The sequence below is a fragment of the Nomia melanderi genome, chromosome 11, assembly GCF_051020985.1.
Source record: "Nomia melanderi isolate GNS246 chromosome 11, iyNomMela1, whole genome shotgun sequence".
Taxonomy (NCBI): Eukaryota; Metazoa; Arthropoda; class Insecta; order Hymenoptera; family Halictidae; genus Nomia; species Nomia melanderi.
In genome coordinates, this window is record NC_135009.1 from 13,717,270 (window position 1) to 13,731,194 (window position 13,925).

Here is a 13,925-nt window from a genome sequence, read left to right on the forward strand (position 1 = left end):
GACGCACAGAAATTTCTAAGTTCTAATAATTTTTTTTACTACCGTTATAAAACGAGAGATGATTAACAGAAATCACTAAAAGTGAAATATACATATAGTTTTTTTTCAGGGATACGTTTCTTATGGATCTTAAAAAAATATCTAGTCTGTATTTTATATACTTAAAATTAGAAGTACGAAATATTTATAATACGTGTAATAAGAGATCCTTAATTCCGTGATACATTTGATATCAATAAATAATTTGATACATATTTACAAGACTAATGTAAATTGACCATTGTAAAAACCCGTTTAAAAAAAAAAATATGTAAAAATGCATAAAAATGAAATTCATTCAATTTCATGAGTCTCTTTCAAAATATCCACTTATTAGTTTTCATTGCTATAAGAAATATATAGGAAAATTTTGAATTCATCGTAATAAGACTTGTTACAAATTATAACAATGTTTGTCAGTTCAATACTTTGAAGGAACATTTTCTATATTTTTGATAACAGAACCAAAGTTCTATGTTTAAAACAATAATCTTAATGAAATTTGTTAGCTTAAATATTCTAATAATACCTAAATGTGTTGATACCAGTAAGTGAATGTTTTCTATATAAGAGAGAAAAATAAAAGCCTCATGAACGTTTAAATACATTAAAAATAATGTTAACCATATCACAAGATACTTCTTACAGCCTATAGAAGATTATTCTAAAACTATATCAATTTTTATTTGTTCCTCTCGTCAAAGATCTATGAAAAGTTTCATTATTTAGATACACATATCTAAATTTAATATACCGTATAAAAATTCCGCTTAAGTACTCAACGAATTCGTTTTAAAGATTAGTACGTCCACGAGATTGTTATTATGTTATGAGATTCGTTTCTTCAGACGGGATCTCACCCTTGTTCGCGTCAATAAGTGCATTCTCTGATCTATTATCTAATGAGTTCTCCTTACTGTCATCGCTGTCTATCCTATTCGAGATCTCATAGTTATTAGAATTTGTTTCAGACTGGTAAGTTAATAAATTATCCTCCACGTCTTTGTACGAGTCCCTTTTATCATTGAAATAATCGTCGTTCCCATTGCTCAACATTTTATCTCTACTCTGACAATAAGGATCCTCGTTTTTCTCTATCATTTTACACCCTTTCCTGCTCTCCTTTCCCTCTTCTGTGTTACTACGGTTAATTAAATTTAATTCTACATTAGCCCCGGGCTTTTTCGTCGACTGATTCCTCGCGGAACTACCAAAAGGATTAAAAAATCGTCTCCCATTCTCTCTGTTCATGTTATTACTAGACTCCAAGCTGTTCGTCTCGTTTCTCTTGTGATTCTCTACATTCTTAGACTCTATCAGCGTTTTGTCACACATTTTCCCACCGTTCTCAGCGCGATCCTTCTCCTTTTTTATGGCAGCCAGTTCAGCTTCCTTCATTGCTGAATGAATGACTGGCTCTGCCCATAGTCCTGGATTAAAAGCAGGCCCCGTACCACCTAACTCCGCTGGCAGGATGTCAGTAGGCAGGTGTTCGTGCAGCGTGCTCAAATTATTCCCGTGAAGGTAGATCTGGTATCATTATTCACGGAGAAATTAACTAACTTGATTAACGAGTAACATCTGTATTCTAAAATGTGTATATTCATAATTTTCTGCAGCGTCCTCAGAATGGCAACAATGGCAAACCGGTCTTATAACAGAGTATACACCGTGCTACCTCGAATTATCTGCTAGTCAATATTTAACTCCCCTTTATCTAGATGTGCATCTATAAAACCATATTTGAATGTCTTCATTAACCGACCCAAATAATTACTGTCTACGTTTTTATGGTTTCTGTTTAGTATTTGTAAACATTACTTAAAATATTATCACTTAAACTCTTGTCCTTTCAGTGTGTGCTTAACACATGTGTTTTTCTTACTTGTCACAATAACTTCGAATACGATATTGTCACGTTTAAAATTATTTACATAGAGCAAATCAGTTCTATATTTCATGTGATAAGCGCTTGCTCTAACTTTGAACCGTGCCGACAGCAAAGAAATCGCAAAATAGGTCAATGTTTAAAACCACTAGAGAAGTATTTGACGTTTGAAACAAATTATAAAAAGCTCTGATATAAAAATAGAAAATTAATATTAACCCTCTGCACTTCATAGGCTCCTCTCAGTCACCACTTGATTTGATACAGAAAAATTATGAAGTATAATATTTAATGTTATCTAGTAACAGTCTCTTTAATTTATATACTGTGTCTCGTGAAGCTAGTTTCAAGAAACGTTGACTATATATCATCAGAAAGTGTGTTGGGTATTTCTGGTAGAAAACTCTTGGAGTGCCAAGGGTTACAACAGCATAAAATATTCATAAGAAAATTAGCCTTACCTTGTTCCGAGTCTTTTCATCCAGGAAGGGTTTCACAAGGGCCAATGTGGCCTGGACGTATAAAGGCGCAGAGAGGAAGTGGATGGCTTTAAATCGTGCCGGAAATCGTCCACGAAGGGCAGCTATTAGGTTTCGCAACGCCGCTGCGCCCAAAGCACCGCCCTGCCGCAAGGAGAAACCACTCCAATCCACCACGGCCACGAAACCGGATTGCTGAAAAAGAAATTGGGGCACCGTTAGTCTAGCTGCTCCGAACATCTACAAACTATACCGTGATACACAGTTTACAAGCACAATTTGCAAACAGTGAACGTCCACAGCAATTAATATGAAACTAAATGCACCTATATAAAACCAATAAATGTAATACCTGATTTCGAGGATCTTGAATGAGAATTTCCAGTACCAAGAAGAGTGCCCTCTGCACTGACAACGCTGGTACCGCTACGGGGTCCCATTGAGAGGCTAAAATAACCAGCACGCATCTACCTTTCCTGAAATAATTGACAATTTTTAATTTACTTCTTTAATTCTCATTTTAAAAATAAAATATCTTTATTCATATGTTCATCCTATTACGTCAGCGGTTTCCAACCTTTATGCTCCTATGCTTCCCTAAAAAGAATTTGAAAGAAAAAAATAAAATAAAAAATATTCAAGAATGGAAATTTAACCCTTTGCACTCTATAGCCTCCAGTATGACACCATCAATACTATTAAATATTTTAATGAATAAACTTAGTACCCTAAGATTACTGGATCCTCTACACATCCAAATTTTATGTTAACCGTTTGGAGGTGCTTCTGTTTATTAGTATCAATTATAATTTTCTTATGTTTTTCAAGAAATAAATCAAAGTAAATTTATTTGAATGTTATTTTCTGATATTTTTTTGTCAACACAATATTTGTGATCTCATTAAATAAGTACTCTTATTTTTTTGCATACACACCCAATCACTTAATTTTTGGTAAATATCCACAAAGTTGTTTAGCATCCAAACGGTTAAGAATGAAAATAAAGAAATCTAAGAGACGTTACAGTATAAAATTTTCCATTTGTGCTGGGGATACTATAAAAATGGCTTGCAGATTACAAAACGAACTGGAGCGTTAATGTATGAATATAAATACCTATCACGAGCCGGAAGTACACCCGGTATCCCAGCGCGCAGCGCTCGTTGCAGGGCCGGGTCCCTAGCCGTTAAATTGCCGAAGATATCTTGTCGATGTGCTACTTGCGCCTGATAAGCGGCTATCAGGGCAGCAGCCTGCTCCGTCCGATACTTCCGGGCCAGCAGGAAACGGGTAATATATTCGTCCGTGCAGTGCTTCAGGTCTAGGAGCAAGGGCAGGTAATTGTAATGCCTCGCGTGAAAAAATGGCCGACAGGAAGCCGGCTCGAACGCGGATATTATGCCGGAAATTCGTGGATCGACGCGATGAAAACGAATCAGACACTCGTTCGGTATCGCATCGTAGGTTCATTTGCTTGCACGAAACGGGATGGTCTTTTACTATGGTTAACGGAACAGATTAAACGAAGCCTGGTATTACGAGCTTCTCACAGGCACGAGCAAGAGTACCGGAAACATTTCACGCGGAAGTGCGTTTCGAGTGTACAGGGATGGCTCAGAAGTGGGGATAAGATCAATGTTCATTCTTCCATGGAAAATAATTACTATTAGCACTAGAACTACCAGTCGAAATCACTGATTTCAGTTTTTCTGAAAAAGTATAGCATCGAGTATTCGAAATGATTTTGAAAATAAATTGTTTTACTTGAATACTATGATGAATGTCTGAAGAAACTGAAAATAATCTATTACAATATTCATAGCGATTACATTTCAATCGTATCAAATGCTTGGTAGTTCTAATGATAAAATGGGGCATCATTATGTGAGAAACTTTCTCATTTGGAAATTCATTTTGTTAATCCTCGGAGTACATTTACAATTTTTCTATTTTTGCAGTTCAAAATTTTTGTCCGCGGACGTGTTAACCCTTTGCACTCTCCATACAATTTGATGTACCAGAAACATAAAGTCTTCCATATAACATTAAGCTTCTTACAATCCATGAATTTTTGAAATATTGAAATAACTTTGCTTCTTAATTTATGTACGTTCCTCATTGAATTCGTCTTAAAGGATGTCATCCGTAACTCATTAGAAACTGTTGAATATTTCTAGTAAAAAACTTCCAAGTGCAAAGGGTTAATATTTCCATGAGAGTGAAGTGTTCGTGTCGCATATGCAGTGGAAATAATTCTTGCCCTGAGGATATCACTTGACCAGCGATGCGACGATACTTATGCCACGTATACGTCTGCTAGAAAAACGTTTCCACGGATGTACTATTTCTTACCTACATCCGGCATTTCCCGTAATATCGCTCGGACGGTCTTAATGGCCAGCTTCTTGTCACGTTTGTCGAACCTGGCTTCCTCCTCGTAAATGCTCCGCGCCAGAGCGGTGCTCGCGTGACCCCTCGTGGGATCCCACATGTACTCGCAGTACTCGGACATCTCGCCGGCCCTTCCTCTGCTTTACCGTGGATCTGTAACAATCGGAACACCGGTCGTTAACACTAGGTTTACGGCCATTTATTCTACACTTCGTTCTATTATTCCTAACAGAATCAGCTCGCGGCGCGACCGTCTGAACATCGGCATCCGACTATTCGTATAACGAGAATTCAAGATTACCAATAAAATTTAAAAATTTTTAAAAATATTAAAGTTGTATTGAACGAATGATGTATTTAAAATATATCACACAACAATATACTTGAGTTTTTCTGTAGATAATGATATAAGTTGATCTCACTGAAAATCAGAAATTATTTTTGTTAAAAATAATGAATATCCTAAATGATTTGGAAAACAAATAGTTTCACTGGAATACTATAAATAAATACCCGAAAAAACAGAGAAAAAAACCATTGTTACCATTTTGGAAGAAATATGATATTACATCATTTGATTGAATCGATGTTATTATTATTATTATTGCATCCGGCTGAATGTCACCGCATCAGGTAACACTATGTATAATACAGAAATATTTTCAAATAATCGTTGTTTCATTTAATGAACTATAATAATTGAATTTGCTTGGGTCACCGGTGACCCCATGGCATTCAACGCGTTAACACGTTCGCTACCGATCCAATCAGCGAAACTGTTTTACCGACCGACTCGTTCGTTCGGGAAGACACCCGTTAAATGTCGACTGCTTCTACAACCTGTCGAATTTCACTTGCAACTATCCAACCAATAACGAACCTCTATTTACTAACGGCGAGTTCCTGTATCGATACACAACGCAAACGCGAGAAGGAAAAATAGACGCTCCCACTAAGCAAATGTAATATTATGAAACTAAAGGTTATCTGAAACGTTTTTTCTCGTACCAGAAAAAAACTGTCGATCGATCGGTGTTATCGAGAGGGCACGTGAAGATTTCGGGAGAGTCTTTTTGTGTGTCCCAGATAACGAAAACGAAAGGATGAAAGAAGAAATAAATATTGAAAAGTTTTTCAATATTTATCATATCATATTTATCACATTTTAATCAAGTTTTATTAAAAATAGTTTTTCAACATTTATATTTCCTTTTCCTAATTGCTTAACCCTTTGTACTCGACAATATTTAAAAATTTACTTTTTCATTATAAATACTCATTATGTTTTCTTAACCCTTTATGGTGGCACATATAGATGCTTTTATTACGGGTTAAATTACAGGGACTGTTCACCATTTTGATCCTTATGGTGTTGCGGGAACGAGCACAAATAGGTGCCACCATAAAACAAGGAATCTAGGAAAATTTCGAAAAAAAATTCTCAATAATTGTTTTTTAAAGTATCTAAAATATCTAAAGTATTAAAAATAATTTGCCCTATAAAGGGTTAAAATATTGATAACACTGTTAGCAAGTAACACAAAGGAAAATCCGACGTAAATTAAGAGTTGGAACTAATTTATTTCTAAGGTTGCGTTACCTAATGCAAAATTGTATATCGAACGTCAGTGCTCGTGATTTCGATGTATCGAATGAAATGGCGAACGAGAGTCGCCTGTCGAGTGCAAAGGGTGAAAGGATTTAAAATCTTATTATTATTCCGCGTGACGGATGAAAGACAACATTCATATGTGAAACATCAAACAAACACACTGTTGCACGCGGAGTGAGTCATTTCTAGGTGAAACACCGTTCAGTCTGAACGTCTCACCGGAGAATGCTCCGCGAGACTTTTACTTCGGTTTTATGGTCGCCGTGAAGTCGTTCGCGTACGATGAATCATTCCCGTACCCGTTTTCCTTTTTTTCCATGCGCAACCCGGAATTTTCAGTTCGAATTGAATTTTCGCTCCGCGAATAACCTGACGCGTGTATTAACCCCCGATGTCTGCGATCGGACACTCGGTTTAGCGAGATAACCTCTAACGGAAGGGAACCGTTGCTGCCTCGAGTTCAAACGTAACCCGCGAGTGGTTTAACACTAAAACTATCAGAGGGAAATGACCCATGCCTGATGTCCTTTTGCAATTATTAGAAAGGTAAATGTTCCTCTGAGAAATTAAAGAAATTCATTCAGCACTACGCTAATTTTGAATCGATTAAAGTCTGAACAGATGCACTCTTGGAGTTTCTATAGCGGAATTTTCAAAAGTTAATTGAAATTGGTAGTTTTAGTGTTAACCCTTTGCACTCGGAAGCTGTCACTGGAAATATGCGACGCTTTCTGATGGAATAGACGACACAATTTGAAACGAAGTAACGAGAAAACATACGTGAATTAAGAAACAGCTGTTGTATATAAATATACATATTGATGTATAAACTGAATATTATATATAACACTCTGTAACTTTGTTGTATCAAATCAAATGACAGTTACTCGAGTGCAAAGGGTTAAATCCAATGATAATATAAATACTGAATTACGTTAATTGCGTGTAAAATAGCAATGGAATATAAGGAATTATTAATACTAGAAGTACAGGTACGTCAAAATGACCAATTCCGAATTTTTCCAATTACTGAGAAGGTAATGCTTCTCTGAGAAATCGTTAATGAAGCTGACTCAGTAATACACTGAAATTTATTGTTATTCTATTGTTCCTAGAAAAATTGATGTCCTTGGATCTAGGAAATCATGTTTAAAAATATATTATTAGAAACCATAATATAATTGAATAAATCAAAATCGACCGGAACATTTACCAATGTTTAATTAATAACTATTAAACTTTGAAAAGGCGGTTTAAGTGCTCGGTAGTTCTATCGTTAATGGCGCCGTGGAATGTTAATTACGATTCCTTGAGGAACATGATATTCGAAAATTGTTATAATCATTCTAACCGTTACACGTGACGAAACACTATTCTCTATAGTGATTAAGACGAATTATTCATTCCAGTATCCAGATTATGGGACACTTTTCAGGACATTCTTCGGTCAAACAGAAATAGTCATTTGCAAAGTGCATACGGCGAATGACAGCGTTAACGATCGTTCGCGATCGTAAAACCGCGCGCACGTAGAATCATGACGCAAATTGTATTCGCGATGTAACTTACGTCGAGCAGCTATTTTTTTCCACCGATCCGTAGACACTGTCTGATTCGATTTTCCCTCTGGCGTATTTTTTCCAGCGTGTCGCACCGTTGAACCGGTTGAACACCGTCACGCAAGGTTTCCACCGAGAGCCGGGACAACGTTGGATTACGGAACGCTCGCGAGTCACTCACTGTTCGATCATTTTTCGGACACCGGTTCCCGGCGGACGTGTCGCGCTCGAATTCGAGAACAACGGAGACAAAGAATCCGCTCGGCGAAGGAACCTCGTTGCTCGAGCGGACACGAGCGAACGGCACGCAATGAAGTCGCCTGTTGCGATTCGCTCGAAAGTGTTAGAGCATTGGGAAACAAAGGAGCGAGAGAGAAAGCTTCAAGGCGAGATGATCGCCGCGCACGGTGGAAGAAGGAAAAGGATCGGTTGCGCGGCGCAGCGATCGACTCGAGACGTGTCGGTTTCGTTCAATCGCGTTACTATTACGAACTAAACCACAGCTAATACCGTGTAACACGTGTTGGCTTCGTGACAATTGTTTAGACGAAACACTGGTATAAATAATTTTTTTATTATACTAGTTTCATTTTGTAACGGATGCGTTTATTGAAATAATAGTTGATTGCAAGTGTAATAAGGAACTGGGTTGTTAACAGTTTTTTAAATATACTATTTTCAGTTTATTACTAACAGATGTTTAGCACTGGATTTACCGAGAGTCAAATTAACTTAGAGATTTTTCTGTAGAAACTTCAAGGCATCTGCTGAGATTTCTATTGATTTGTATATTTTCTATTTTTAGAGAATTAAATTAGAAGTGAGTTACTTTGACTTGGCTGGTAGTTCTAGTGTTAATAATAATTGATTGCAAATGTAATCTAAACTGGGTTAAATTAAATAATTTTAAATGTACTATTTTAATGTTATAACCAACATATGTTTATTAAAACAATAACTGATTAAAAATGTAATCTATGATTCCTCAATCTTGATTACAAATGTAATTTAAAGAACTGGGTTAAATTAAACAATTTTAAATATACTATTTTAATGTTATAACCAACATATGTTTATTAAAAGAATAATTGATTAAAAATGTAACCTATGATTCCTCAATCTTGGAAGCACGTTACACGAGGATTGTCTGGTTAATTGAAATTATAAAATCTTTAATTTCGCCATTTTGAAACAGAATCGTATGTCGTCGTATGTCAACTGTTTAAATGCAATCTATCAAGTTAATACATTTAACGCTGATCATGGTTTATAGACAGCTTGAAAGCATAAACATCCACCAGTGTCAGAGTGACATTTACTAGCTTCCTATAAGCAAATATCGAAATATCTATAACTATAATTCATACATTATATATAAATCATCCTCTTACCTTATAACAAAAAAAACCAACACATTTTCTCGGATTTGAGCAAAGAACTACTGGATAAGCTCGAAACGATATATTTTATAATCATTCTCACACACCGTGACTCAGTGACGGAATCGAAACGCGTCGAGTCTGTTCAAGCAAGGAATTCGTTGTTCCCTTAAAAATGTTCGAAGTCTTACGTTCGAATTATTTATAATCCACAGAAACACTGAATATTTTTAACTCGAACGCAACTAATTTGTTCGGTGACTCGAGAGACAGAGGACTATGATACCCATCGCTAGTTCGCCAGGATTAAATAAGATCGAGAAAGGAAACTGTGGGCCAGAGAGAGGCGAGTGTATCGCTATTGGTCGAGAGAGGAACGAAGAGGGAAGATAACCTGTGTCGATGTAGACCGAAGTAGGAGAGAAGGTTAGTAAACTGAAGAAGGACGAAGAACCGAGACCAAAGGGAAGGTAACGTAGGAGCGAGATAGAACGGCGACGACGGTAGAAAAGGAGTACTACAGTCGTGTGAGGGAGGGAGACTACGAGAGAGAGAGAGAGACGAAGCCGGTTACCGGTACGGCTGACTCACCCGATCGTTCTTGTTACGCTATCATGTAAACCTGTCCCCCCAAAAATGCGAGCGTCCGCTAGTATAGAGTTGCTGTCAGGTGCATAAAATTCAATTGCATCAGTTGCACAACAGATAAACAGCGCATTGTCCAAATCGATCTCAAAATAAGTATTTAATGATTGTAAGTTAAACAAAGAATTATGAAGAAATTTTGCCTACCCTATAATTTTTATATCTTATGATATAATATAATTCCACCACTTGCATAATAGATATCCAAATCGATCTCAAAATGAGTATTTAATGTTCATAAGTTAAATAAAGAATTATGAAGAAATTTTGCCTACCGTATAATTTTTATATATTATAATGTAGTACAGTATAATTCCACCACTTGCATAATAGATATCCAAATCAATCTCAAATTGAGTATTTATGTTCATAAGTTAAATAAAGAATTATGAAGACATTTTGCCTACCGTATAATTTTTATATATTATAATGTAGTACAGTATAATTGCACCACTTCCATAATAGATATCCAAATCGATCTCAAAATGAGTATTTAATGTTCATAAGTTTAAAGAAAAATTATAAAGAAATTTTGCCTACCGTATAATTTTTATATATTATAATATAATGTAATTGCACCACTTGCATAATAGATATAAACAGTGCATTGTCCAAATCGATCTCAAAATGAGTGTTTAATGATCGTAAGTTAAATAAAGAATTATACAGAAATTTTGCCTACCCTATAATTTTTATATATTATGATATAATATAATTCCACCATTTGCATAATAGATATAAACAGCGCATTGTCCAAATCGATGTCAAAATGAGCATTTAATGTTCGTAATTATAAATAATCATATTCCCTTAATTTGAATTTCATAAATTTGTTTTCGAAGAAAATTGAATTTGTACCTTACAAGAGGATACCGTCGTTTGCATTACCGATCGACGCCGTTCATCTTCGATGTCGATCGCAGCGACTTCAAGCGAAACTTGGAAGTTTACAGTTAAACGGTCACCATGAATTATTTGCTCGCGAACGATAGGAGTAAATGCACGGACAATTGCAGCGTTTAAGGGGCCCCGCACTACAGGCGCGTAAATGGCGCCCGCACGATTAACAGCGACCGTCTTAACGCACACCTGTGAGAGAGGATTCTGGGAAAAATTAATCGAGCAGATGCCCTACGTCCGGTTTTTTGTCACTTCGGTCAACTAAACGACACCCAGGAAACGTCCAACACGAAGATGGTTGTTCTTCAATGGAAATTATCCCTCGCGTCGCGTGTACTACTCTCGAGCAGTTCTTCAAGAAACGTGTCGCGAAACTGTGATTTCATGTAAACCGTCCAGTCATGCAATTATTTTATCCATATAGACAGAAAAATTGGTCAGAACTTATTTTTAGGTATTAATGACATTATGAAACCACTAACCTTGACGCGTTTGCATAAATTAAATTTCAATGTTGACGATATCGCGACGATCGCGATAAACAATGTTATAAAATAAATTTTCAAACATTAACCTCTTATAATACAATACTTTTAAGTGACCGATTAATCCTTTGAACTCTGTAGACTCCAATATTGCACCAGTTATTAAATATTTTAATAAATCTTAAAGAAACTACCCTAAAATTATTCGATTTTCCGTACATCCAAATTTTGCACTAAGGAAAATAAAAGATCGAAATGTTATAGCATTTCTAATAAAAATTACTATAAAAATTATACTGTTATGCATTTCTAATAAAAATTACTATAAAAATTATACTGTTATAGCATTTCTAATAAAAATTACTATAAATACTAAAAAATTAGTTGCTGATAGATTACAAAACAACCTGGAATGCCAAGGGTTAATACAAAACAAATAAATACACCGTGTTAAAGTACAAATTACTGGATTGATATGCTACCGTATACATGATACAGCAATAAAATCTTGTTTTATGGCGCGAAACCATTCAATTCTTCCATCGATCGATTCTGTCAAGGACTCGTAACGATAACACGGTTTGGATTAAGCGGCGTAATCCACAGGTTATTCACGCCGCATGAAATTCTGTGGCTAAAGATTTTAACTGACGCGAATATGCAGCTGAAAACAACTCGGAAATCATTCGACGGTATTTATCCATGAAACGACGCGCGCAACGGAATACATTGAATTTCTGCCGAGGATTAAATAACCTGCAAACTCAAACACGAACGGACAGTTGGGCAGGATAACCTTACATTTCAACCGCCGACTGCGAGAACCAGCCTAACACTTTATAAACTATTGCGCGGTTTCGAAACTGCAACGCGTATAAGTTACTGATTCGTTTTATTTCTCTTTGTGGCGCGTTATACGTTTGTCTCTGTTCGAAGGACGAAAACAGATCTGTCGGGTAACGCCGCCATAGATTACGCAACATAACGGTAGAGGCAAGTGGCGAAGAAAAAGACAGAAGTTACCGGTTTCTTTTGGCGCCGTAAAAGGTGGCCGCAACCCATTTCTCAGAGTTTTGATACACGTCGCAGTGATTTTCACGATAATTGCCAAATCGAATCGTAAACAAACACTTACGCACCTTTCTTGAATTTATTTCGGCCCCGAATGCATTATGGTTACCGAGGTATTTTTTATTTCTAATTTTGTCAGTTTCAAATCACTTTGAGGTCATTAAACTTATGATTCAACGACCCTGTCAATAATTATTTAACACTATTCCTACCAAACAATTGAGAAATATTGAAATTTTCAATTCAAATTATTTTTAGTTCAATGATTCTTCTCCAATTGAATTTTGCGTTTTATATAGTCAATTTTATAATCAATTTTACAAGAAAATTTTATAAGATTAATATTAAGAAAATTATATTAAGAAAATTTTATAACTATAAGATAAATTTTATAAGAAAATAATTTTATAATTTCAGGTCTTTTGACATCTTTGACAGAAATAGTTAATACTCCAGGAATTTATCGCCTACCGTACAAAGTGTCGAGACTTCTATAATTAATTTTCATTATTTTCAGCATTAGTACTCAACCCACGGTGCACCATAATTCAGGACAACGAACGGCAGAATATCGACCGTCGAAACGGCCGCGAGATCATCGACATTTCGCAGATATGTATTAAGCGCAGCGACGAAATGCAGCAGCGTAATAACTGCGGGGGCACTGATCGATTTCCCTTCCGCGTCGAGGGAGACATAGAATTACCGGTACGTAATACGAACAGAAAGACGAAAAGGAAAGTAGGCGCGCCGTTATTACGTTATTCCGTCTTTTTCAGGCGTGGAATAATCATAGCGTGGAAAAGCTGCAAGGAAGACTGGAAACGTTACCAGTGCACGTAACTCGAACCCGCTAATTAAAGCGTTATTAAATTCCAATTCAAGTACAAACTGCCTTGCAACGAGCGGCGATCCCGCACGAGTCTATCGAGAATGATCTGTGAAAAAATCTCCCGCCAACGTTTTGACCTACGGTTGCAAGGCCGACCATTGGCGTCGAATGTTGACAAATAACGATTCGGACTGCGCTCGAGGTTGATAAATTTTCAAGGCTCCGCGAATCGCGATAACTAGGAAGAACCGGACACGATAAATGGTATTACGTGCCTTGGCCGGCGTATGGTGTGCTCGCAGTCCATAGTTACCTGTTTATGCTACGTCAACAGCGTAGTCCGTATCAAATGTCCGTAACCGCATACGAGGCATCAGACCCGACTGCCTCGGCCAGCACAGGGAATAAAGAAAGTCGGTTCCGGACGTTTATTCGTGGATACGGACGGACGACTCCTCGGGACAATTACACGCAAAGCGATTCGCTTAACGCAACGCATCAGACGAATAAAACGTTCGGCGCCAAACTGCCCTTTCGAAACTGCTACCGTTCCGAGTCGACGGTGGGCCCCCTACGGATCGTGCGGCTACTAATGGCAGCGTTATTCTCCTTGGGTAACAGCGTTCTGGAGAATAAATTATGGAA

At 36.7% G+C, this 13,925-nt stretch overlaps 1 protein-coding gene and 1 long non-coding RNA gene across 3 annotated transcripts; one reads left to right on the forward strand and one right to left on the reverse strand.

Annotated features, from left to right (window-relative positions):
- Window positions 1–46: 46 nt before the first annotated feature.
- On the reverse strand, window positions 47–13,828 carry LOC116432223 (clavesin-2). 2 transcript variants are annotated; one of them, XM_031988791.2, is made up of 6 exons: window positions 13,594–13,828; window positions 4,759–4,950; window positions 3,523–3,727; window positions 2,759–2,882; window positions 2,389–2,601; window positions 47–1,569 (listed from the first exon to the last, which is right to left on the reverse strand). In XM_031988791.2, the coding sequence occupies exons 2-6, from the start codon at window positions 4,916–4,918 to the stop codon at window positions 862–864; spliced, it is 1,410 nt and encodes a 469-aa protein (XP_031844651.1). In that variant the 5' UTR covers window positions 4,919–4,950; window positions 13,594–13,828; the 3' UTR covers window positions 47–861. The 2 variants fall into 2 exon arrangements, with proteins under 2 accessions (XP_031844651.1, XP_031844650.1); XM_031988790.2 differs by lacking the exon at window positions 13,594–13,828 and adding an exon at window positions 7,979–8,293.
- Window positions 11,946–13,600, forward strand: LOC116432231 (uncharacterized). Its single transcript, XR_012999718.1, has 3 exons — window positions 11,946–12,561; window positions 12,966–13,156; window positions 13,228–13,600. It is a non-coding gene; the product is annotated as an uncharacterized LOC116432231 (long non-coding RNA).
- Window positions 13,829–13,925: the final 97 nt, after the last annotated feature.